Source organism: Oxyura jamaicensis, chromosome 2 (assembly GCF_011077185.1).
Source record: "Oxyura jamaicensis isolate SHBP4307 breed ruddy duck chromosome 2, BPBGC_Ojam_1.0, whole genome shotgun sequence".
Classification (NCBI taxonomy): domain Eukaryota; kingdom Metazoa; phylum Chordata; class Aves; order Anseriformes; family Anatidae; genus Oxyura; species Oxyura jamaicensis.
In genome coordinates, this window is record NC_048894.1 from 125,105,272 (window position 1) to 125,128,450 (window position 23,179).

Here is a 23,179-nt window from a genome sequence, read left to right on the forward strand (position 1 = left end):
GCTCCATAACCGCAGAAGCTGTTAACAAATCTATAGACCTGGTCACTTCCTTATTCTTCACTGGAGTGAATTTTCAGTACAAACTGTTAGCAACCATTCCTTGACATGGTACCAAGGTAACTAGACTACGCTGTTTTGTATCAGCACCAAAATCTTCAACATTCTGACCAAATTGCAGACACTTTCATATAGTTCTAAAACCATCTCCCATCCCATAGAGTTCCAACACATGTGGAAGGGGTGTTCCCAAGTATACTTTATAACGTGTAACTGGATTTTGTAAAAACTAAGAATACCATGTCAGTGAAGCATGGCAAAGCAGTCTCCTACCTGTGAAGCAATGTTTCCTTATTCCCATCAACAGCATCAATAATGGATTCTTCACCAGCATAGGATGACATCATTAACTTCACAATCTCAGTTGCTCCTTGAGTGGCAGCAAAATGAAGTGCAGTACATTTTTCATTCTATAAATAGGAAAATAAATTTAAAAAAATTGAAGCCAACCTAGTCCCCAGCCTATTAAACAGGATTCATATTTCCTAAATGCCTGAATTCCTATGCATGTGAAGAAAATAATCTCTAACTAAAATAGTGGAACTACTAAGATCTCTAAAGAGATCTTAAAGACCAAAACCATTAAAGAGACAGTTTTAAAGGATCACTACAAAACTCATCATTATTCTACGCCAATCCTTTACAATATACCATAGCGAGTCTTAATTTCCTACTTGAATTAATAAACAAGCACACACAACAGCCTTAAATAGAAAAGATGATGCAGAAGTAAAACACAAAAAAACATAGGCAGAACAGTACAAATGAATAAGCAAACAAAACTGCCTCCATAACATGTAATACAGAAAATGCATTTTTAAAAATATCTTTGACTTCTTTATCTTCCCTAGAAGTGCTTCTTAAATAAAATTTTCTGCAGGTTTCATTAAAAATAACTTGGTCTAATAAGTTATTATAATCTAATAACTATTACATTCTAGTTATTAGGTCTAGTTATTAAGTCTAATAACTATTATAATCTAAACAGGCATAATGACTATTAAACAATAAAGAAATGATTGGAACAAGATTTGCCAAAAAACAATTTCATTTAGCTATATGGGACAAATCAGCTTTGATATATGCCCGAGGATTTTGTCTTTGTCCATTTCAGAACATCAAAATTTCATTAAATGTATTGGGATGGACTTTTTTCACAAAGCCATGAGCACTGTCAAAATGGTTCTTACCCATCACAAAATCATTAGCACGAACCACCTCATTCAAAAGCTGTGTGATCGAAGAACCAAATACAAGAAGGCTAAACTCTTATCTTTGCTTTCATGAATTAGTTTCTGCTTTGTAAACAATTTGGTTAATGTCAGATATTTTTTCTATTCAGCACAAATCTGGGAGTAGGCCTTTACACCGACAGTATCACAGTGCAACAGTGGTATCACAAATTTGTGCTTGTTTACAAAGATGACACTATAAAGTCCAGGGCAAAGTTGAGGATTAAGAAAAGTGATGAGAAAATGATCTTTGATGATGATCAAAGATCCGATTTCTGGCAAGGTGCATAGTAAAGATTTTGAAAAAAAAGATGTACCACAGTGGTACTTCTCCAGAGTGCTCTCCCCTAGTGCATCTATTTATGATTCAACAACTTCCTGAGCCAAAGGGGATGTTACTGAAATCAGCAGTTACAGACAGATTTTTTTCTCCTATGGATCTGTCCATTTTGAAACCATGCAAACTCTTTACACACCCGACATCCTATGTAACTTGTGTGATATAACACACTGCCATTTTGTTCCCCCTTTGATAAATGAGAAGGGAGAACTAGTAACAACAGACATGGAGAAGGCTGAGGTACTCAACAACATTTCTGCCTGAGTCTTTGCCAGTCAGGCTTCCCATGTCTCTTGTTTTCCTGAACCTGCAGGTGAGGGCTGGGGAAGCAAAGAGCAGGTTTGAGACCACCTGATGAAAACAAACAGGTACAAGTCTATGATGACATGTATCCCAGCATCCTGAAGGAACTGGCTGATGTAGTTACCAAGTTTCTCTCCATCATATTTTAAAAGTTCTGGCAGTTAGGTGAAGGCCCTGGTGACTGGAAAAAAGAACATCCCTCTCGTTCTTAAAAAAGGGTAGAAAGGAGGACCCAGGGAACTATAAACCAGTGAGCCTTAGTTTTGTGCCTGGAAGATCCTCGTGGAAGCAATATCAAGGCACATGCAAGACAAAGAGATGATCTGAGACAGCCAGCATGGCTTCCCCAATGGCAAATCGTGCCTGACCAATCTGGTGGCCTTCTGTGATGGAGTGACTGAATTGGTCAAGAAAGGGAAGACCTAGTGATGTCATCTACTTGGATTTCTGTAAGGCCTTTGACACATTTCCATGTGTCATCCTGATCTCCAAAATAGACAGATATGGATCCGAAGGGTGGATTTGACCATTCAGTGGATAAGGAATTGGCTTGAAGGCTGCACCCAGAGAGTGGTGATCAATGGCTCTATGCCCAAACGGAAGCTGGTGATCAGTGGTGTCCCTCAGTAGTCAGTCCTGGGACCAGTACTGTTTAATATCTTTATCAGTGACATAGACAGTGGGATCAAGTGCATCCTCAGCAAGTTTGCAGATGACACCAAGCTGAGCGGTGCAGTCGATACAACAAAAGGAAGGGATGCTATCCAAAGGAATCTGGACAAGCTAGATAAGTGGGCCCACATGAACCTAATGAGGCTCAACAAGTCCAAGTGCAAGGTGCTGCACGTGGGTTGGGGCAATCCCAGACATGAGCACAGCCTGGGAGAAGAACTCATGGAGTTCTGGGAGAGCAGCCCTGCAGAGAAGAACTTTGGCATTCTGGTGGACAAAAAGCTCAACATGAGCTTGCAGCCCAGAAGGCCAACTGCATCCTGGGCTGCATCAACAGGAGAGTGGCCAGCAGATCAAGGGAGGGGACTGTCCCCCTCTAATGTGCCATCATGAGGTCCCACTTGGAGTGCTGCATCCAGGTCTGGGGCCCCCAGCATCAGAAGGATATGGGTCTGTTAGAGTGGGTCCAGAGGAGGGCCACGAAGTTTATCAGACAGCTGGAGCAGCTCTCCGATGAAGAAAGGCTGATGGAGATGGCGTTGTTCAGCCTGAAGAGAAGGCTCCAGGTAGACCTCATTGCAGCTTTTCAATACTTAAAGGGGGTTTATAAAAAAAAAAAGATGGAGAACAACTTTTTACTTGGGCCGATAATGACAGGACAAGGAGGAATGGTTTTAAACTAAAAGAGCGGAGATTTAGTTGGGACATTAGGAGGAAATTCTTCACTCAGAAGAATTTCTGAGTGAAATTCTGAGAAGAATTTCTGGTGGTGAAGCACTGGAACAGGTTGCCCAGAGAAGCTGTGGGAGCTCCCTCCCTGTAGATGTTCAAAGGAAAGTTTAATCGAGTCTTGGGCAACCCGATCTAGTTGGGGCCTTGGAACTAGATGATCTTTAAGGTCGCTTCCAACCCAAGCCATTCTATGATTCTATGGTTCTATAATATGATTTTGCCTGATTTGAACTAGAGACTTGTTTTCATTTGCTCCTCCCTAGGCATTGCATTGGAAAATGCAATGAGCAATGAATATCTATTCATCTTCTCTTTGTATTACCCAGAGTTTCAGATACCTAGGTTTTATCAAAACTATATTTCACTGCATTGCCAAGTTTTACCTGTTTCAGATCAATTTGGGCTCCAAATTCAATGCACATTTTAATCATTTCTAAGTCTCCACTTTGAACTGCCAAATGAAGTGGACTGCACTTCCCATTATTGGTAAAATTGATGTGGGTTTTAGCAGAGTGACCCAATTCTTCACCTGAGAGATGAAAATAAATGAAAAGTAAAGATGAGGTAACAGAAGATATCATTTTTTAAAATAATAATTAGATTAACTGTGGAATAACTTTCTCCCCCTCCCACTTTTCAAATTTATCAATAAACAATGGATGGGCACACGTTTAGGAACACAGTGAAGCTTCTGCTGTAATCCTACAAAAGTTAATAGCATGAATTGCTCATGGGAATAATTGCATTAAGTTCTACCAATCTCCATTACAGTTTTAAGTGCTTATTTACAGTTGATATGTAAACCTGTAAATTGGTAACGTTACTACAAATAATAAATTGTGCTGAATACTTTTAAAAAGTATTTACCTTTTTTTAAAAGAATTTCCATACAAGTTTTTGCACCTGAAAATGCAGCAGCATGGATAGGCATACATCCTGTTTTGTTTGGTTTACATATTTTCCCACCATTTTCAATCTGAAAAACAATGTCTGGATATAGCTTACTGATATACAGAAAATTCTCACTAATGAATACATTATTGCAGATAGTCTCTTCTGCAGCTGTCTCCTTTTTTATATTTTATATGCATTGTGAACTTATACATCTTCTGTGTGTTACCTCTATAGTTCTATACATATAGATGTGCTTTTTTTTCCTTCTTTTTTTATGACCCCCAAGATTATTTGTTGTTGTTGTTGTTGTTTTTCTGTTTGCCACACAAATATGCTTATATACTGTCTTAAAAGATTAAAGTTTGTTAGTAGCCTTGAAAACAATCACTTGATTCATACACATCTTAATTTTTTTTTCCACAAAGCAGGCAAGACGTTTTCACACAACATACAGGCAAGTAAAGGAACTCAGGTATACCTGATTTTTTTTACAGTTTTCTAAATCACAAAATACAACATCTCATTTTTCCAAAGTATATATAGCCTAGGGATCTCAGAACATGTATAAGAATTACTCCCACCATCTTTTCAAACAGCTCCTAAGTATTTCATGAACAGTTTTCTTCATGCTTCAGAAGCATGTATGTGAAAACTATAAAGAAGAATGACATAGGGGAAGATAAAACGCTGTATTTCAGACCCCCCCCCCGAAAGGTCATTTTGAATTTTAAATCCCATTTTTTCGCCAGCTGATGTTGCCTTTCTTTAATAGATGGGGTTGCTGTAAGGGCATCCACTGAATATTTATTTGCAGTATAAACATCTCATAAAAGTAGCACAAATAGGCGCACACCTATGCAAAATATCTTGAATATTGGGTCCATGAACCTTCCTTCATTAAGCAAAGAACATCAGAATAATATATCACTGCATCAAAGTAAACAGAATCACATTAAAAATATGATAATTATACCTACCAGGAGTGTCAGTGCTTCAGGATTATCCTTGTAACATGCTACAATTATAGGTGTGTTTCCTGCTTCACCTTCCAAATTAACATCTGTACTGCTATGCTGGACTAAAATCTAGATATTTAAGAAAACATGCAGTCACCCATAAGCAAAAAGAACAACAAAGGCCTATTCTATTACTTTTGTTGTTTATTGGCTATAGCACTCTTACGACTTGCTCTTTTTTGCATGCAGAAGTCCACAGTGCAGAAGCAGAGGAGGGACAAAATGAGGAAGAATGTAAAAATATGCAGGTGAAAAATGCTGGTGAGAACAGACAAATGAAATTCCTTATGGCAGACAGCTGCCTAACTAAGATAAACACTGCAGTAACTCCAGAGTATCTTAAAGTTTAATTTAACAATTTATCTAATACTGGGAGAAAACCTTTTCTGTAGCAGATTGCAGATAGGGATTTTCAAATGAAGTTTGCTATTACTGTGATATTCTGTAATCTCTGGAAAGTGGCAATGCTGTAGACTCTAGTCAATTAGGCAGTTATTGGACAGTTATATATAAGATCAAAGGAGATGAGACTTAAGAAAAATAGGAACAGTTCTAGTCATTAATTCCTATATCCCTATTCAGTCCCGACTGACAGCTAACACTGAGCTATCAGTGTTGGCCAGTATCTCTATGACTGCTTCCCACATACTTATGAGGAGAAGAGGATCTGGAAACAACATGACCATACTGCACCACATTTCTGTTTCTCTACCCATGTATTTATTTATTTCTCCTTCAATAATTCCAACGATTTTTTTTTGAAATTTCTGGTACTGGATGAACTCACACATTTTAAACATTCTCAGGGAATTTGATGATAGAAACCACATGAGAATTAACTTGAACAGAGGGGGGAAAAAATTAGAGCACATACCTAGTCAAGGGCAGAGCTGCAAGATGACCCAAATCAATAACTTTATACAAAGCCCATTTTTAAAATATCATTGTATTTTAGATTTTATAGTTTTATAAATCTTAATTGATAATAAATACAGATTTTGTGAAAGATGTGAGGACAGTAAAATGTTTTGACACTGAAAATCTCTAAAGGATTTTAAATCTTGAATACATGATTTTCTTTCCTTTGGATGAACTAGAAAAGAGACATCTTCAAAGTGAAAAAAAAAAATGTGGTTGCATTGACCTAGTAAATTCAAGAACTTTACAAATTATAAAATTATGTCCAAATACCACATACGGAATAAAAACATTTTCATTATACTTGGTCAAATGACATAAAAATAACATTAAAAAGAACCTTCTGCTGTGCTGAGAAGACCCAAACCTTTCTATAAGCATTGTACATTGTATATTCTGCTTGCCAAATAAGGCATATGAGGAGCTACAGGATACAGCACATATAAACAAGGTCTTGATGTTCTGCACACAGCTGCTGCTGAGCTGCTTATCAAATCTGTATATTTATGTGGACTTTAGACTTACCTTAACAATTTCATTATGCAGGGACTGTACGGCCATATGCAAAGGTGCCATCATATTGGAGTTGAGAATGTTTGGATTGGCTCCTCTACTGAGAAGTAAACTAACACTTTCAACCTGGTTTTTCTTTGTGGCCCAGTGCAGTGGGGTATTTCCAGAAGAATCCATCACATTTAATACTAGGTCAAAGGAGAGAAAATAAAACAAAAACCAAAACAAAGCAAAATCATCAAATGTTACAATCATGTTTTCTAAAAAAGTGTCTTCAATGAAGGTTTAGGTCTGTGCTACTGTGCTTTAAAGAGAAAAAGAGATCACATTTCACGCAATGTGCTGTGTTAAATTAACTACATATTGTGCTGAAAACAGTGTACTGGTGAGAGAAAATGGTCTATTAAAATGTTAGTGCATTAAAGTATTAGTGTATTACAATTGCATAGAGGAAGTTTGATGAGGTTAGGAAATAATAAAGCTTTTTATTAGATCTTTAGAAATAAAAATAGCAGAGAGATAGGAAGGGTGAAACATCTATTTCCTGCACACTATTGTACACTCTTCACCCCTCTCCCCCCGAGTTACTTGATTTACCTCTTTCCTTGCCTCTTCTCTTTCCTGTCTTCTTTGACTTTGCAGCCATTGCTTTAGAGGCCACACAGAACAAGCAAGTGCAAACAATTAAAATAAGAGATAACAAAAAAACTGCTTGCAAATTACAAGAGGGTTAAATCCTTCATCTATTCAAATTTGTTTAGGACCACAAATGTAAATCAGTTCATGTCAGTCATAAAACTGGTCTGTTCTACATATATATTTTGAATTTCAAAATCAGAAATTAACTTCAAAATATACTCTGAAAAATCAAGGCAAAAATGATATTCTGAAAAAAGAAAAAAAAAATTCAGCCAGAATCATCTAAAATTTGTCTGTCATTTGGTGAAAAATGAGCATTTCTCATGAGCATCATTTTGTGTTTGCTCAGTAGCCCACAGTCTACCAGTGGAGTTCTAGGCAGTTTCACTACACTGACTAATAACTATTAAACAACATGTTTTCACGGAAAGTGTTTTTACACCATTCAAGAACCCATGTTCTCCCACTTACCGCTTCTTCCCTAAAATTCTTTAGATGACCTATCTCATCAAATATTTATTTTTCCCCACTATTAAGTAAACAAGAGTGAAATGATAATAATGAAAGAAACTAGTACCTTCTTCTGGGTACCACCATACTTTCTTACTTCTGTATCTGTTTCCTCTTGGCTAGTACCAACCATGTGTCTGCAGTTTAACAAATGCATGTTTCCACTATATTATATTGAACCGTACGTTCAATGTATTACTCCTAAACTGACGTTTTTATTAAATTATATCAGAACTCCGTTAAAACAGGTCTGAAGTGCTTATGTGCAATCAGAAAATATTCAATTATGTATCAACGCTAAATTGACTTGGAAATATTTAACAAGTATTAACAACTTGAATGACAAGTACAAGAAACAACATCACTTTTCTGTTTCCAGTGTTTTAAATGTGATAAAAGATTATATATAACGCATATAAGGAAGATGGTCAGGCCTGCTGTACTTCTCTGAAGTTTTCTTTTTGATATCTGAGGACTGTTCCAAACGATGTAAGATGCATCAAATCACTGCATTAGAGAGCAAATAGTACTATGACAATAATGGTGTCCCAAATCATACCCAAGACAGTGCAAAATGTGACAGTTTCAACTATTTTTGAATGTAGAAATATGAATAACATACCATTTCTGCTTCACTTGGGTAACAAACGCTTTCATTACTGACCTTTTTTTTAAAATTCTGTTAAATAAAGTAATTCATAAAATGTGTGTTACCTTCACAGGAGGAATCATCTATAATCAACTGCATTAATTCTATTTGACCTCCTTCTGCAGCATGATGCAGTGGGGTGGCATTTAATTCATCCACTTTGGTAAGTCCAGAACGATTCTTCTTAATGAAGCTCCGCAGCCTACAGGCACTTCCATCTGAAATCACCTATTTTGGACATATATTTTCTCATTTACTTTCATAAAGCAGTACACAAATCCTGATCAGATCAAGTCAAAAGTGAAACTGATTTTACTGAGCAGAATAAAAATTAACAAAAATGGAAGTGATCAAGAATGTATTATTTCATCTTCTGCAGTGAGATCAAGATTGTCCCTCCAACCCAGGAAACCTCGGACTAAAAAAGTCATCACTTTCTGTTATATACTCTCTGCAGCTGTGGCCAAATCAAACAAATTCAAGAGAGATGAAAAACTGACAGCCTTGTTCATCCCCTCTTCTGAACTTTTCTACAGAGACTGACATTATGAGATGAGCTTTTGATTCCAGCCCTTGGGTTTCTGTGATTGTAAAATCAGAGCATATATAATTTATGATTATAGGTCAGAGCAACCAAAAAATTCTTCAGTTTACAGCTCTATCCTACTTGCATCCCATGGGCCTCAGCTCAAAGCAACCCAGCATCGTCACACTGTAATACAATAAAAACCCTCTGACAGCTCAGCCCTCTGACATTTTTATATATCCCTGATGCTGGCTGCTCTTTGCAGCCTAAACCCACTATGGAAAGCCTGCAGATTCTTCCTCTAGGAAGTTAAAGTGTTTCAAAAAACATGCTTGCAGATGAGGAAAGGTAGTAAAAATGAGTGCAATAGAATGGGCAAAAAAATAAAGTTATTCAATTTATTAAAAAAAGATTTAAAGGGATTTTTTTTTTAAAAAAAAGGGGGGGGAGAGAAAAAATAATAAAAAAAAAAAGAGATAGAAAAAGACATACCAAAATTAATTCAGACTTTCTCAAAGACGAGTAAGAAAGCAAAGCAAGAAAAAAGGAAATCCCAAAAATCACCGTTGCCTCCTCTGCAGCAAAATAAAAGAAAAACTTTATCTCCAGGATCCCTCAAGCCACAAAGACTCAACAATTTTTGCTCTCATTAAGCAAATACACGTTATTGGGCTACTAATTCAAACACTTAAGCATGTGTTTAACTTCTTTCAGCTTAATAGTCCCATTGACATCAATGAGATTACTCATGTGAATGATGTTACAAATGTGTTTAAAGATTTGGGACACTGGGGCCAAACACAGGGGTAGCATCTGCTCCAAAAGTGCAGTCAGAGAGAGCTGATAGAAAACAGGCGGTATCATTCTGAAATGGGTAATCAGGATGACTCAACAGTCATAAAATAAGAGGTCAATTACATACACAAACATCTACACATTTTATACATACTGAAGGACTATTTAAGAAATTATTATAGAGCCCGATATATATGCATCAAGTAACTTGTATTCCTCCTTACTTTATAATGTATTTTTAATTGTAAATAATTTTAAATCATTCTACCGATTTAAATCACATTTCATCACTAAGTTGGGACTTTTTGTCAATGTAAGATAAAATGTGGCTGAAATACTGCATGATGAGAATTTCTAACATCAAAAATAAGATTGTTTAGCCAGTACTGCAGTGTTTCAGTAACAAAACAGGAAAGCAAGATGTCAGTTAGGTTCTCTTTGTACTTCGTTTACTCTGAGAAAAAAAGAAACAAACCAAAACAAACAAACAAAAACACCAAAAAAAAAAAAAACAGAGCAATCTTTTTAACCAACAGCAACTCCTTTCTGCTATGCCTGACCTGCTCCAGAAGGACAGATCACCTACCTGAGCAGCAACCCACGTAAGTCAGAGGAGGTGTTGCTTGGAACTACAGCTGGCACACGGGGCATGAGGTTGGAAATGACATCAAACCCATCCACGTACGTTGGCATATTTGTTTAGGTAACTTTGGAGATTTTTAATAATAGGTTGTCATATAATGAACCTCTTCTTTTGCTTAATTATTCTGACTGTTACAAAAGGCTTCTCTAGCACCTGGTCAAGGTTTCTCTGTTTCTCTCATTGCAACATGAATGCATCACTTCTTGTCCTATTCTCACTTTCCCTCCATAACAATTCCAGTACTCAACTTTCTTTTTGGGATGTTTTTGCTAGAGGGTCTACTCATGCCCACATCACTTTGTAGACCTCTAGAAGAGGGGTGTCCCTCCACAAAGCCATGCCGGGGGATGCCAGCCTCATTTTGGCTCCTCACACCCTCTCTTTTGCCCTACTCTGGCCTTTGCACCACTGCCACCATGTCACCTCCCATCCCTTAGAGTTCTTTGGGGACACCTCAACATAGCCGTCAAAACAGCCAAAAGGCGTCGTGGAGGGAAGGCTCTCGGCAACATAACACCTTTTCCCCGTCTCGTCCACCTCACACCCCTCACCCCAAGTCCCTGCCATGGGGAAGCCCAGTATCCCCACTGAGCTTCACCCCCGGCTACCCTCCACCCCGGGGACCCCCACCCCACTCCACCAAGCAGAACCTGCTGCCCTCTCCACGCACCTTGAAGACATCCTGCGAGGCGACAGAGGCAGCATCCGCCTCGCAGACGACGCCCTGGTAGGCGCTGGACCCGGCCGCCTTCTCCCGCGACTGGCAGAGCCGCCACAGTGAGCGCTTCATGGCGCCCGCCCGCCCGGCTCCGAGCAGCGCCCGCCCCGCCCGCTCCGGCTACCTGCGGGGCGAGAGACTGAGTGGCGGCTGCCGCCGAGGCACGGACCCGGCCGCCCCGCCGCGGAGCCGGCAAGAGGCGGGGAAAGCGGGCGTGGGCGCTCCGCCGCTGCCCCCGGGAGGGAGAAACGATCCCGGCCGGGGCCGCCCCGGCTCCCGGTGGCCCGAAGGGGGCTTCGGGTGTCTCGGTTTCGAGGGCTGATGGAGCTCTCGGGGCGGGGGAGAGATCGTGCCTCCGCTCGGGGGCAGTGCCCTCAGGGGAGAAACCCGACTCCTTCAAGGGGGAGAAGCCCGGCTCCCTGAGGGGGTAGAAGCCCGTTTCCCTCAGGCGCCGCCGTCGGAGAGCGGTGCCACGGCCGGCCGCCTGCGGTGGGGTCAATGTGGGGAGGGATCCGAGCGCCCACGCTTATTTTTTTGTTGTTGTTGTTGTTTAATTCCCTCAGTGCTGCGAGATTTCCAGAGTATCTGCCGGTCAGGCAACCCTAGAGATCTCAGAGCATCTGTGAAGGAGAAACCTGAAACGAAGGAAGTGGCAGTGCACAAATGGGGGGCACACGGTGTGAAACTATGAGAAGAAGAAACGCTCCTCTGGGCCAGCCCCTGCCTTGTAGCGGCACAGTGGGGACTCAGAGGACTTTCTTCTAGCCCTTGTTGTACCAGAAAATCCGGAGCAGTTTAGGAAAGCTGTAGGAAAAACGTAGAAAGAAGCGGTGTGACGTATTTCAAAGGGTTAACCACTAAAGCAACTTTAACTGAGTCATACCGAGTCTTTAATGAAATTGTTTGTAATTCAGGAAAGCTAACAGTTTACTTAATGTGATAAGAAAAGCCATACCAAAGGTCAGGCTTGCAGTCCTGGCTCAAAGTAGCGGCCAGGGCAGATGCTCAGGAAAAACAATAGGAAGTGTGTGGGAGCACTTTCTGCCTGCGAGGTCATGGTTTGCGGCCCTCAACAGCTTCCTGACCCAGGTGTTGCACCCAGTCCAGCCTGTTTAATACCCATCATTCCATAATTCTCCATTACTTTGTTCCTGCCCTTTTGGAGCCCTTTTTATGCTGTTCGTACCACAACATCCTGTGGCACTAAGTGCCATAATTTCATTGTGTATTTGTGGGGAAAATAAAAAAATAATTTAAAAAAAAGTTTCTTCTTACCACTAATTTCACTTAGTGCTCCCTAGCGTTTTTATTTGGAGAAATGGAGAGCTGTTTCCCATTTTTTATTCCTTTTAGTGCTCAATATTTCAAGAAGTTTTTTCCAACTCTTCTTTCTGATGGGGCTGGGTTTGCACGGTTTCCTTTCTGAGGGAAGCCATTTAGTATTCCTGACCATCCTCATCCTGCTACTCTGCATCTTTTCTATGCTCCTTTTGAAATGGGATGACAAGACCTATGAGCAGAAATCTTGTAGTCACACAATGCTATTAATTAGTTGCTGATTTTTTTTATTTCATTCCTCTCCTAAACGTTCACAACTGTATTTGCTTTTTTGAATGCCACTGAGCTAAGTCTCTAGAGAATTTATGCTGCTCCACCACAATCCCTTTTCTGAGTGGTGATAGTATAAATAGCATTAATTATCGTGTGAGGGTAGTTGGGTTTATGGTTCCCCTGTGTGCTCACTTAGCATTTATCAACATTAAATTTCATTTGACATTGCATTACTCTATCACCAAAAAGATTTGGGGATACCCCACAGTTATCTTCATTTTTGGCCATTCTGAAAAATTCAATAATGCCTTCCTGGTCACCAGACTATCTTTACACCACTGGTCCCAATGCTGATTTTGTGGGGTCCTAAGGAACGTCCCTGCTTTGCAAATACTATCCATTTATTTCTATTCTGTGTTTTGTAGCCCTTAATCAGATTCAGAAAATCCTGCCTGCCTTTCCTAGGACATTTTTTGTTTCATAATGAGACAACAAGGAGGGACCTTACTGAAGGACTTTCCCAAATGCACGTATCACTGGCATCATTTATACCTTTGCACTTGCCAAGTCCTTCAGATAGTTCCACAGCTGTGTGTAATGCCAGACTTCTCTCCATGAACACTGTGTTCACTGTTTTGATCCTAGAGCCTTTAACTCCAGAACCATGTATAGTAAGTTGCTTTAAGTTACACACCCTTAACTCAATAGGCTTAAAATCGTAAGATTATATGGTCCTAAGACTAACTCAGTGATTTTAAGTGCTTGTGGTGTAGACCTTCAGTCATATGATTTTTCAGGCAACATTTATTCAGCCCACATTCTATGGAAGTCATAGGTACTGTTCAACAGCAGCACATTTAAGGTACATTTTTATGTCATCTTTAACTGTGACCATGAAAGAGGGTAATTTCTGCTAGAAAGCTATACTCAAGAAAGCTAGCCATTAGTGACTTCAGTGATTCTAACTGTATGTCTTGAGATTAAGTCACTGGAGGAGCCCTTTGTATTTCTAAACCCTTTCATGATACTTCCATTAAGAGCAGGCCCAGCTGGTGAGATTGTTCATCTTTCCATGGTGAAGCCCCTTTTAATTCCCTGTCTAGCCTTGACTTTTCTGTTTTCTATAGCCCTCTTTATGAAAAATTCAACTAAACAAATAACAGACTAGATGCAGTGTAAAGAAAACAAATGCTGTTTTCTGCAAGAATCATTACCTGGAAATTAAGACAGAGATCACTGAAACATTGTTAAGTTCATATCATCCATTTTTTCTTAAACCTCTCTAAATTGCAGTCAGAATAATGCTGTGAAAAAATAGATGTCATGATCCTCAAACAAACAGTTTTACTTATTTTCTTGAATCTGATAATGCTGCCCCCTTCTTTTAGAATTACTGTTAGTTTTCAGTCTTCTAGTAAATGTTCAGAAGAATGTTCAGACTACGAAAAATAATACAGATTTTCCATTCCCAGGAGGAATCAAATGGAATTTTAAGGAGGCTGACCACAGCTTTTGTTTCTACATAATGATTTGACATAAGGAACTAATTCACATAAGTAGTCAAAGAGTAACCTTTTTACGACTGTTTTTCCCAAGAGTGGATTAAAATACATTTATACCATTTTATTTCAAACAGGATCTTGCTAATGGTAGAATAGTGGATCCATTAGTACAAGCAAAGTTCACTAAAAGTAACCACAGAGTAACATTTCATTAAAAATGATTGTTTAATAATTAAATTGTATATACAGTAAATATGCACCATTCCAGTCCTGTAGCCTTAGTAATTGTACACTGCAATTTTGTTAAATTTGTAGGCATAGGATCTGCAAATTCAAGCAAATAACAGTAGTGAAAATAATGTGCTGTATGTTTTCTGCTTTGGAAGTGCTTTATTTGGCAACAGTGTTATACAAATTATGAAGTGTAAAATTATATTGAAGATTTTGTATTGTAAGCTTAATTCAGTAAGCCAAATGAATTTCTGATGTTACTTCAGATATTGTTTACAGTCATCTAGAAATTAATCTGACCTACTGCCTAATCAAGCTTGGACACACTGTCTCTTTCAAGTTTTTAGAAACATGTTTACACTTACAATTGAGAAAAAATGTTGAATTTAACTCATTTAACTCACATTTTACAGATACATCTAATGGATTTTTCATCGTATTTTTTCTTCTTGACATTTTGCTGAAGTAAGGAACGTGCTGTAATCCTCAGTAGAAGATTTTAAGTTACTGATAGATTTATCACATACCTCATTCAAAAAAGTGAATATAGAAAACAATAATTATTCCACTATGCTGCAGTGTTTTTTGTTCTTTTTCCTTTTTTTTTTTTTTTTTTTTTTTCCTGGTGATATCCAGATATGAAATACTATATTAGACATATTGAGTCTTGCTCTTAATTCTTCAGGCAAGAAGCATGTAAGCTGGATCTACAAAAGGGTGGTAGCCTACTGCAAAAGTGAATACAATCCCAAATACCCTGCCCCTGTGAGAGCTGGATGCTTCAGAGTGGAGTGTGTGCAGGTGTATGTGACCCAGGTACTTGTTTTAAACAGTAATCCTCCTGTGAATAAGGGAGCTAAGATGTTATTTGCAATCTACCTCTTGCAAGCATAAGGCTTCTTACATACCATGTACAGTTGAAAACTGCAACATAAGCCTCCCTCAGACTTTTCCTAATTTTTAAGATAACAATCATGGCCACAGTATGGTAGCTTGCTTTCTGGCAGTGATGCTCTCTACTCCTCCTGATGAAGCTGTGCTAATGTAGAGCCAGAGACTGAAACAGAAACACAGAATGGATGAGGTTGGAAGGGACCTCTGGAGGTCACCTGGTCCAACCCAAGCAGGGCCACCCAGAGCAGGTTGCCCGGGACCATGTCAGGGTCAAAGTGCTGATGTCTGGCTCCCTAGCTCACTGGAAAACTTACCTTCTTGTTTCTGCCTCCAGGACTGTTTTTGCAGTTTTTCATTCAGCTATCACTGACCAAACCCAGCAACCATCTTTGAAGCAGCGACCTCAACCCTGGACATCCACTAACAGCCAAATTTAGGAAAAGTTGAACTATCAGGCTTCAGAAACTTACTGGTCCATAATGTCCAATCAGTCTTAAGCTTGGCTATTATGTGCAAATTGGTTTCATTGCTGGATATTGCAGAGATATACCTGTAGGTGTACCAGCTTTAAACAACTGGAGAAACAGACATGAAATACACGTGTCTCAGGATATTCATACATGTAAGGGTTAGGCAGGAGTTTGTTTTAGGCAAGACACTCATATTTAAGAAGCCTAAATATACCTAGAGTCTAATTTAAGGACTTTCTTGCTGACCATTGTTACATTCAGAAAACATTTTTTTCTTAGTGCTGTATGTTCTTTCCTCAATAGCTGCATATTTTATATCACCATTTCTGTCCTAACATGCACGCTGTTCTTCATCCTAAATGCTGAATGTAAAATAACAGTGCACATTATGACATCATTTCAAAGTTATTTTTACAATGGTAACTCTACCCTGTCTACAATACCATCCTACCATCTCTCTCTTGCAAATTCTTCTCCATTGGCTTATCTGTTTATATTTCATGGTTGCTTAATCCTCCTTTTCTTCTATTTACCTGACATTATTTTCTTTATGTAAATATTATCCATCCAAAGCTTGTCTTCCCCTTAGCTTCTGCTGGGTATACTTTCATTTTTCATACGAAGAGTTTCATACACTTAACTCTCTAACCTTCTCATAGGCAGTTTCTGGACAGAGTGCATGCCCTGCACTCCCAGAATTTCTAATATCTAAATGAGACATAGTTCCTACCTTTCCAATGGTTAACCTGAACATTTTATACGAGTAATTGTGAGTAAAAAATGGAATGAAGTTGCCAAAGGAGAAAACACTTGATGTCTTTGTGATACGCTTTTTGTGGATCCTCACAGAATGGTATAACCACAACAGAACGTCAGTTTTTCAAAATAGAATGAAGTTCTTATGAACCATGTCTGACTACATCTCAGGTTTTCAATTCTTTCAAGCATCAGTGTTATTTTCCTAAATGTCTATATGATTTTATTTTATTTTCTTTTCTTCTCAAATAACTGCCCATGAAATTACACTGGAATCATGAAGCAGAACTGGATAGGGAAAAAAAATATCTTGCTCAAAACTAGAATTATTAAAATTTATGCCATACAGTGCAAATAAACTATACATATTATTTTAGAATTGATGAGAACATCTTGAAAATGGCTCTGCATATATAATTGAGTGAAAATGGTGCTTACATATCTGAATTTGTAAAATATAGAAATAGAATTTCTTTTTAAATTCATTTAAACAAATATAATTCAGGAAAGAGAAAAAGGCCAGATTGTCTTTATGAAATGTATTTAAACAAAATATTCCATATGTTAGACAGTCCTTATAACTTGCTGATTCTTGACTTGATTTCCTCAAGTTCAGGACATTCCCATCCTAGCTTGAGGATGGTAGTAATATCAGAGTCAATGAGATGTTGTGTTTCTCTAAGAATAAATTCTATATGTTTATTAGGTGGAATAGATATGATACTTGTTTGAAATATATTTTCTATGCCATATGTAGTAGATATGAAATGATGATGAGACCGTCAGTAATCATCTATTTTAGTCTTAGCAAATATAATTAAATATTTCAGTTACTAACAAATAGTTAATATTTACTAGTAAGTTAGGTGAAATATTTAGATAGATAGATATATTTTCATATGGATCTACTGGGGAAAAGAAACAATATCTGGTGGGCAAATTAAGAGCTAGATTGTGAAAAAGTATTGCCAATTAAAAGAAATGTAAATTCATACTGAACATGAAAGGATGGCACATTATTTGTACATTACTTGCATTTTCCTGCTTAGAAAAAGTTTTTATTAAAATTCACTACACTATGTATCATACAGTTCTTCAATTAGCTGAAAGTATGACAAATTTACATTTAAATATGAATTCCACATATTCTATCCTGTATTTTTAACATAGACTGCTCCCTAAAAGCGTAACGAAAATAGGCCCAACAAAAATTTGAGCGACAGAATTTGAGCTACAGGAAAACTATATTCCGCTTACCATTCAAGATGTTTGCAGGTGATTTCTCTCGGAAGCAACACATATATAAAGAAAATAAAGATATGACTATTTGAATCCTTATCTGATTCTTATATCAGTAAGTTCTTGTGACTTGTGAAGCCACCAGGTATGTCATCCGGTGGCTTGCTCTGTGTAGCCAGACGCTTATTTAAAAGAGGTGGGGTGCATTGCTCAGCGTGGGAGGAGCATCAATATTCATCAAGTGATGCTTGAAGCATTCTCTTTTAAATACTTCTGATCAAACCCCATCCATTTTCATTTCTGGCTGCAAATGTACCTTTTGTACCAGAAGGTTTTTTTTTTTGTTTGTTTGTTTTTTTTCTAATGCAATATCTTTGAGTAGTTTTTGTTTTGTTAGGTAGTCACTGGAGGGTACTTGTTTACCTATTTGCAGTGAACTAATTGCTTTTAATGGAAAATCTAAATATCACTGAAGAGGAATACTGGCTACTTATGAAGATTCACTTTAGTAATAAATGTTTCAAAAATTAGAGTTCGCATATAAAAAGTAGTGGACTGTGATCAATACCTAATGCAATGTGGGGCAACATAAGAGTTACATGTTTCTACTTTTTGAAATATACATCATACTTTGTTTTCTGCACTTTATTTTGAAAGTGCCACAAAATTGCTTAGTTCATTTGAACTAATTCTCAGATGATTCCTTGGCCCCATCTGCATTAGACTGAAAGTCAGACTATACAGTTCTCTGATGCTGGAACAGTCACTGTGGCTAGTCTTTTGATAAAGAACAATGTTTCCTTGTTCTAGTATGTCTCAGTCAAATAATCTAACCACATATACTAAAATAGGTAATTGTGCAATCGAGAAAGCATCTCATATACTCTGAGCAGTATCACAGATTTAAGGTCTGTGTGATTTCATCTTCGTGCTTTAGAATCTATGAGTTTTACTGATTTTCAAACCAGGGATTTGGTCTGTGGTTCAGAGAAGCACATTTTCAAGCTTTTCTATTATTTTGATCACATTGAAGCTTGACAACATCAAAATATTTAGAACAAAGTATTTTAATTTACATGAAGTTTGCTAAATCAACATTTGACAAGGATAGACCTTCTGATTCTGTAGCTCATTCTTCCCCAGCCTGCTGAAAAGCACTAAGCATTGTAACTCATCCATGCTAGCTCTGTTCACGACCAGAAAAGCTTAGTGACTCAAGAAGACAGATGAAGAACAGCTTTCTAACCTGCAAAAATCAAGCAACTTAGAAACTTCTTACAGAAGTTGTCTATCATCACTAGGTAATTCTATGGGATATGTAGGGATATTTAAGTTCCTAACTTCTAGATAGTCCCTGTAAGGAAAAAGCAACCAAAAGACTTTGTAACTTGATGAAGGAAGAATTCCAGGATGCAATTATGTCAGCCAGAGGAGTCCAAAGGCTGCATACACTGTGGAAATAAACTTCAAGGTTTATTTTATAGACCAGGCCACATAAGTATTGAAAGCACCCTTTAACATTTGAAACTCATTAAGTACTAACTTAAAAATAGGCCCTAAAAATAGGAATTATATATATATATATAACGATAAATGTAAAGATGTTTTAGTATTTTAGAGAAAATACCTTCCGTAGAATCGAGGAAATGTGAAGGACTAGCACTGGTAATGTCAAAGTAAATATTTTAGATATCACCATTAATGAGCCCAGAGCTAAGGTTAAAAAATCAAATAATTAAATAGAAAAGTGGCAAATCTTTGTTAGGAGAAGGGGCTTTTAGAGGGTATTGTCAAATGGTGGTGTTGTGGGAAAGGGAAAACAGAGAGGAATTGAGAAACTAGGAAAATATTATCAAAGTATTTTCTTTCCTGACAGAAAGTTGAGCTTTAATAAGAATCTTTATAAACTGAAGATGAGGAAAAAAAATAATAGTATATGCATAATGCCAAAGTGTACTAGGTACTTAGCACTGTAGAAGGTGAAAACGCTGGACAGATTCATGAGGAAGGGTTTCATCAGAAAAATTGTCCAAATACATCTAGTTGAATATAACCCGGATAATTTATTGATTTTTTCTTCAACATTTTCTCTGCCTAAAGACCCTATTTTTGTTTTATGGAATAGAGATACTGCACTATATTTCAAAGCAAGAAACATAATGCAGAATAGATGTCTAAGGATGCAGCCTGTATTAAGTTCAAGTGTCTGCACTATGCTATCTTCTCAATAAATGTTTCACTTTTATGAAAAGGAAGATTTTTTGTATCATATTTCATTATCGTTTCATTTAATTAAAGTATAAAATTAATGTAATACCTCAAAAAAAAAATGCATTACAACCTTGTTTCTTGGATAGATCCATTCTTTTACTTAGTGAAAATCATAACTATGAATACAGCTGACTTCAATGGGATGACATTGTGAAGTATTATCCAGTGTATTTAAAGCATTAGGATGTCATTTAAAGAATTTTAACACTGGCAAAACTACTTCATTATAAATCATTATGAATCACCTTCATAATGAAAGAAAATAAAGCTCTTCTCTCAGCCATTGCTGCTTCTATACTACCCCTTCCTCTCTGACAATAAGCAATTTGATTGATTAGTATGCACATACCATTTTTTCAGAAACAGTCCAACTGGAGTGACCTTCTAAGATATTTTTGCATCTTTATTTCCTGTTAGCAAGTTGCAAAGAATCCTACAGTGGTAGGTATTCTGTTAAAGTTGGGTTTCTAACTCTCTTACACCATCTGAAATGTTTTGTCCTTTTACAATAGTTGTCAGCTTCACCCACTGTGTTAGATTTCCAAGTGCCTATTTAGAGTGGCCATAGTGATTACAGCACTTAAATAGAGAACCAGATATGGTGACACTCACACACCAATCAATTACGTTCAACAGGAAGTCACGAGATAGCAGCGTGCTTACCTGTGGTGACAGCCAAGACCACATCTGTTAATATGAGTCATTCTGTTTATTGAGAGTTATAAGCCATTCCAAAAAAAATATTTATTTTTTTTCCAAAAGTGTTGTTAAAGCTACACAAAGATAAGCAGCCAGTCCATTTGAAAATGTAACTGTCTTGCAATGAAAAATGAAAATACGACTGAAAGCTTCTGCAAAATATGAATTTGTAAGAAAGATTTGTACGCTGTTTGTCTGAGAGAGTCATATACATATACAAGCATATACATATATATACCTGCATATGCAAGCTGGAAGTCTAAAAATACTTCAGACCTTTCAATTAGCTCATAGTAACTGAGACATAATATCATAGAAAAATGGGCTATAAGTTTTATGAATCAGAGCTATGTCAAATGCCTTGCCTATTTCATAAGCTAGCTAAATGTGTTGAAAAGACAGTTTGCATCTGCCATCTCCATATACTCTATCCATAAGCTATTTAAAGCTGTATTTTAAATATTTACCCTGGGTCCATTTTTTGCGTTTATAACATTAGTAGAAACTTTACAATGTGGATTTTTTTAGAACTGTAAATACTAACTTGGATATTTAGAACTGTAAATACTAACTTGGATATTAATAGCGTTCTTGCAAACACGGTAAACCGTGATTTTGTTTACTTACTTTATTGGTCTAAATTAAATATCTATCTATCTATATATATATAGTTGGAAATAACACAAGAGGCAGAACACAGATGAAGCTTTCAGTATATACGCAGCTTGTTTCTGCGCTGTTTTAATCCCAGAAGAGAAAATCTGACATTCAGTTGCAGAAAGTCATCAGTCTGTCTACTTATGGCACTTACAGTGAGCTGATCCAAACTAATTATCAACTTGGAGGTAATAAAGCTAGTTATCCTGAGTTCAGTGGAATGTTTTATTCCTTAGTGAAAGCAGCATAGTCATTGTCGATGATGTTCTTGTGTTTGACAAAGTGAAGAAAAAGGGTGAAGTAGGACGAAATAATTAGAAAGCTACAGGAGCACAGAAGAAAATATCCTCAATAATGCTGTCCAGCTTCAAGGGTAAAACCTTGGCTGTTGTAAAATAACCACTTTGGAAAAACAGTATAGCAGGAAAGTCTCCTTATAGGATTTCTAAAAGTAGTTCCAGGCAGCCTACCTACCAAGTGAATTCAATGGCTTGGGTCTCAGTGCCATTTGCCCCATCAAATAGATTCAGTCCTTCCACTTTAAATCCATGGTGACTCAGCTCCACAATGATTTTGCTCAGGATCAGCAATAGGCTCCCTCATCTACATAAGTCCATCAAACAGGTGGAGAGCTGTGTATGCCTGCAAAAGCTCTTTTCCAGAAGAGTCTGTAAATATGTCCTTCCCCACTCTTTAGCTATGCCACAGTGGCCAGGGAGTCACCTACCATTGCCTGCATGATAAACTTTTTTGGATCCTTTAAAATCCATGGCATCTCCTTGTTCAGCTGCACTATGTTCACATTTCCGAACTCAAGCACACAACAACCGGTGTTTGTCATAACCCTAGAGATGTACTGTTGTCAGCTAACGTAATACAAATTATGTACAACCAGCAGCACTCCAGCCATTTCAAAATGGCAAGTAGTTTGTCATGGACCCCACAGCTGCAGCTGCTGCCATCACTGGTGGTGCCTGTTGTTGCCACAGCAGGCAGCAATGCCAGCAAAATAGTTTGGAAACCTTGGTGCAACTGAGTTTGAGGCCAGAAAGGACACTTAAGAGACGTCACACGTTTGTTTGCATAGAAAATAAAATGTTACCAGCTCTGTAATTAGGGCATGCTGCTCATGAGACTGAGGATCAGAATTACCTAGACACCCAAGTGCAAGTTGCAACATTGTTATGATAAGAGGATCCTCAGGTGATGAAAACAGCCATCAATTGGCTGAAACAGGATCAGATTGCTTGCAAGTAATATTGTCATAAACACTTCTTTCACTTTCTCCAGATGTCTTTGTGCCCTTTTACATATTAGCTACTTTTTTTCTTGCTTATTTTAATGGACTTCTAGTTAACATCTGCATATATTTTTCAATTTTATATCTGTTGTGGTTTTTATCCATTTATGAACCATTTGATAACTTCTACACAGCCTACCCTCTGTGACTTTTTTTGGATCTGACTTGCTGTAGTAATAAAAGTATAGCATAGAACTCTCAGGAATACAAGGAGCAATTTAGTCATGACAGCTTGAAACAGCATAAATTGATTCCCCTCTTCTTAGTCTTTCCAAGACTAAGAAATAAACTGATTCCTATCTGAAGTATGAAAGAAGCTTAAACTATACAAAACATAATAAGACACATATTTTTTGTGTTACACATCACACAGGAAAATTGATTTACCTGACAATTAAAAGTTGCTTTATTTTGAAGTTACTGCTTTAAAGTCAGTTGAGTCAATTTATGAT

The 23,179-nt window shown here is 37.6% G+C and overlaps 1 protein-coding gene across 1 annotated transcript in view; it reads right to left on the reverse strand.

Moving 5' to 3' along the window:
- Positions 1 to 17,982, reverse strand: part of TRPA1 (transient receptor potential cation channel subfamily A member 1) — a 46,346-nt gene extending 28,364 nt beyond the window's left edge. Inside the window, exons 1-8 of the mRNA XM_035318141.1 lie at positions 17,819 to 17,982; positions 11,110 to 11,281; positions 8,541 to 8,703; positions 6,690 to 6,865; positions 5,208 to 5,315; positions 4,204 to 4,312; positions 3,720 to 3,865; positions 331 to 467 (exon numbers count right to left, since the gene is read on the reverse strand). Of these exons, the coding sequence (XP_035174032.1) occupies positions 331 to 467; positions 3,720 to 3,865; positions 4,204 to 4,312; positions 5,208 to 5,315; positions 6,690 to 6,865; positions 8,541 to 8,703; positions 11,110 to 11,229 (959 nt within the window). The 5' untranslated portion in view covers positions 11,230 to 11,281; positions 17,819 to 17,982. The remainder of the gene's footprint in view (positions 1 to 330; positions 468 to 3,719; positions 3,866 to 4,203; positions 4,313 to 5,207; positions 5,316 to 6,689; positions 6,866 to 8,540; positions 8,704 to 11,109; positions 11,282 to 17,818) is intronic.
- Between the last annotated feature and the right edge of the window lie 5,197 nt (positions 17,983 to 23,179).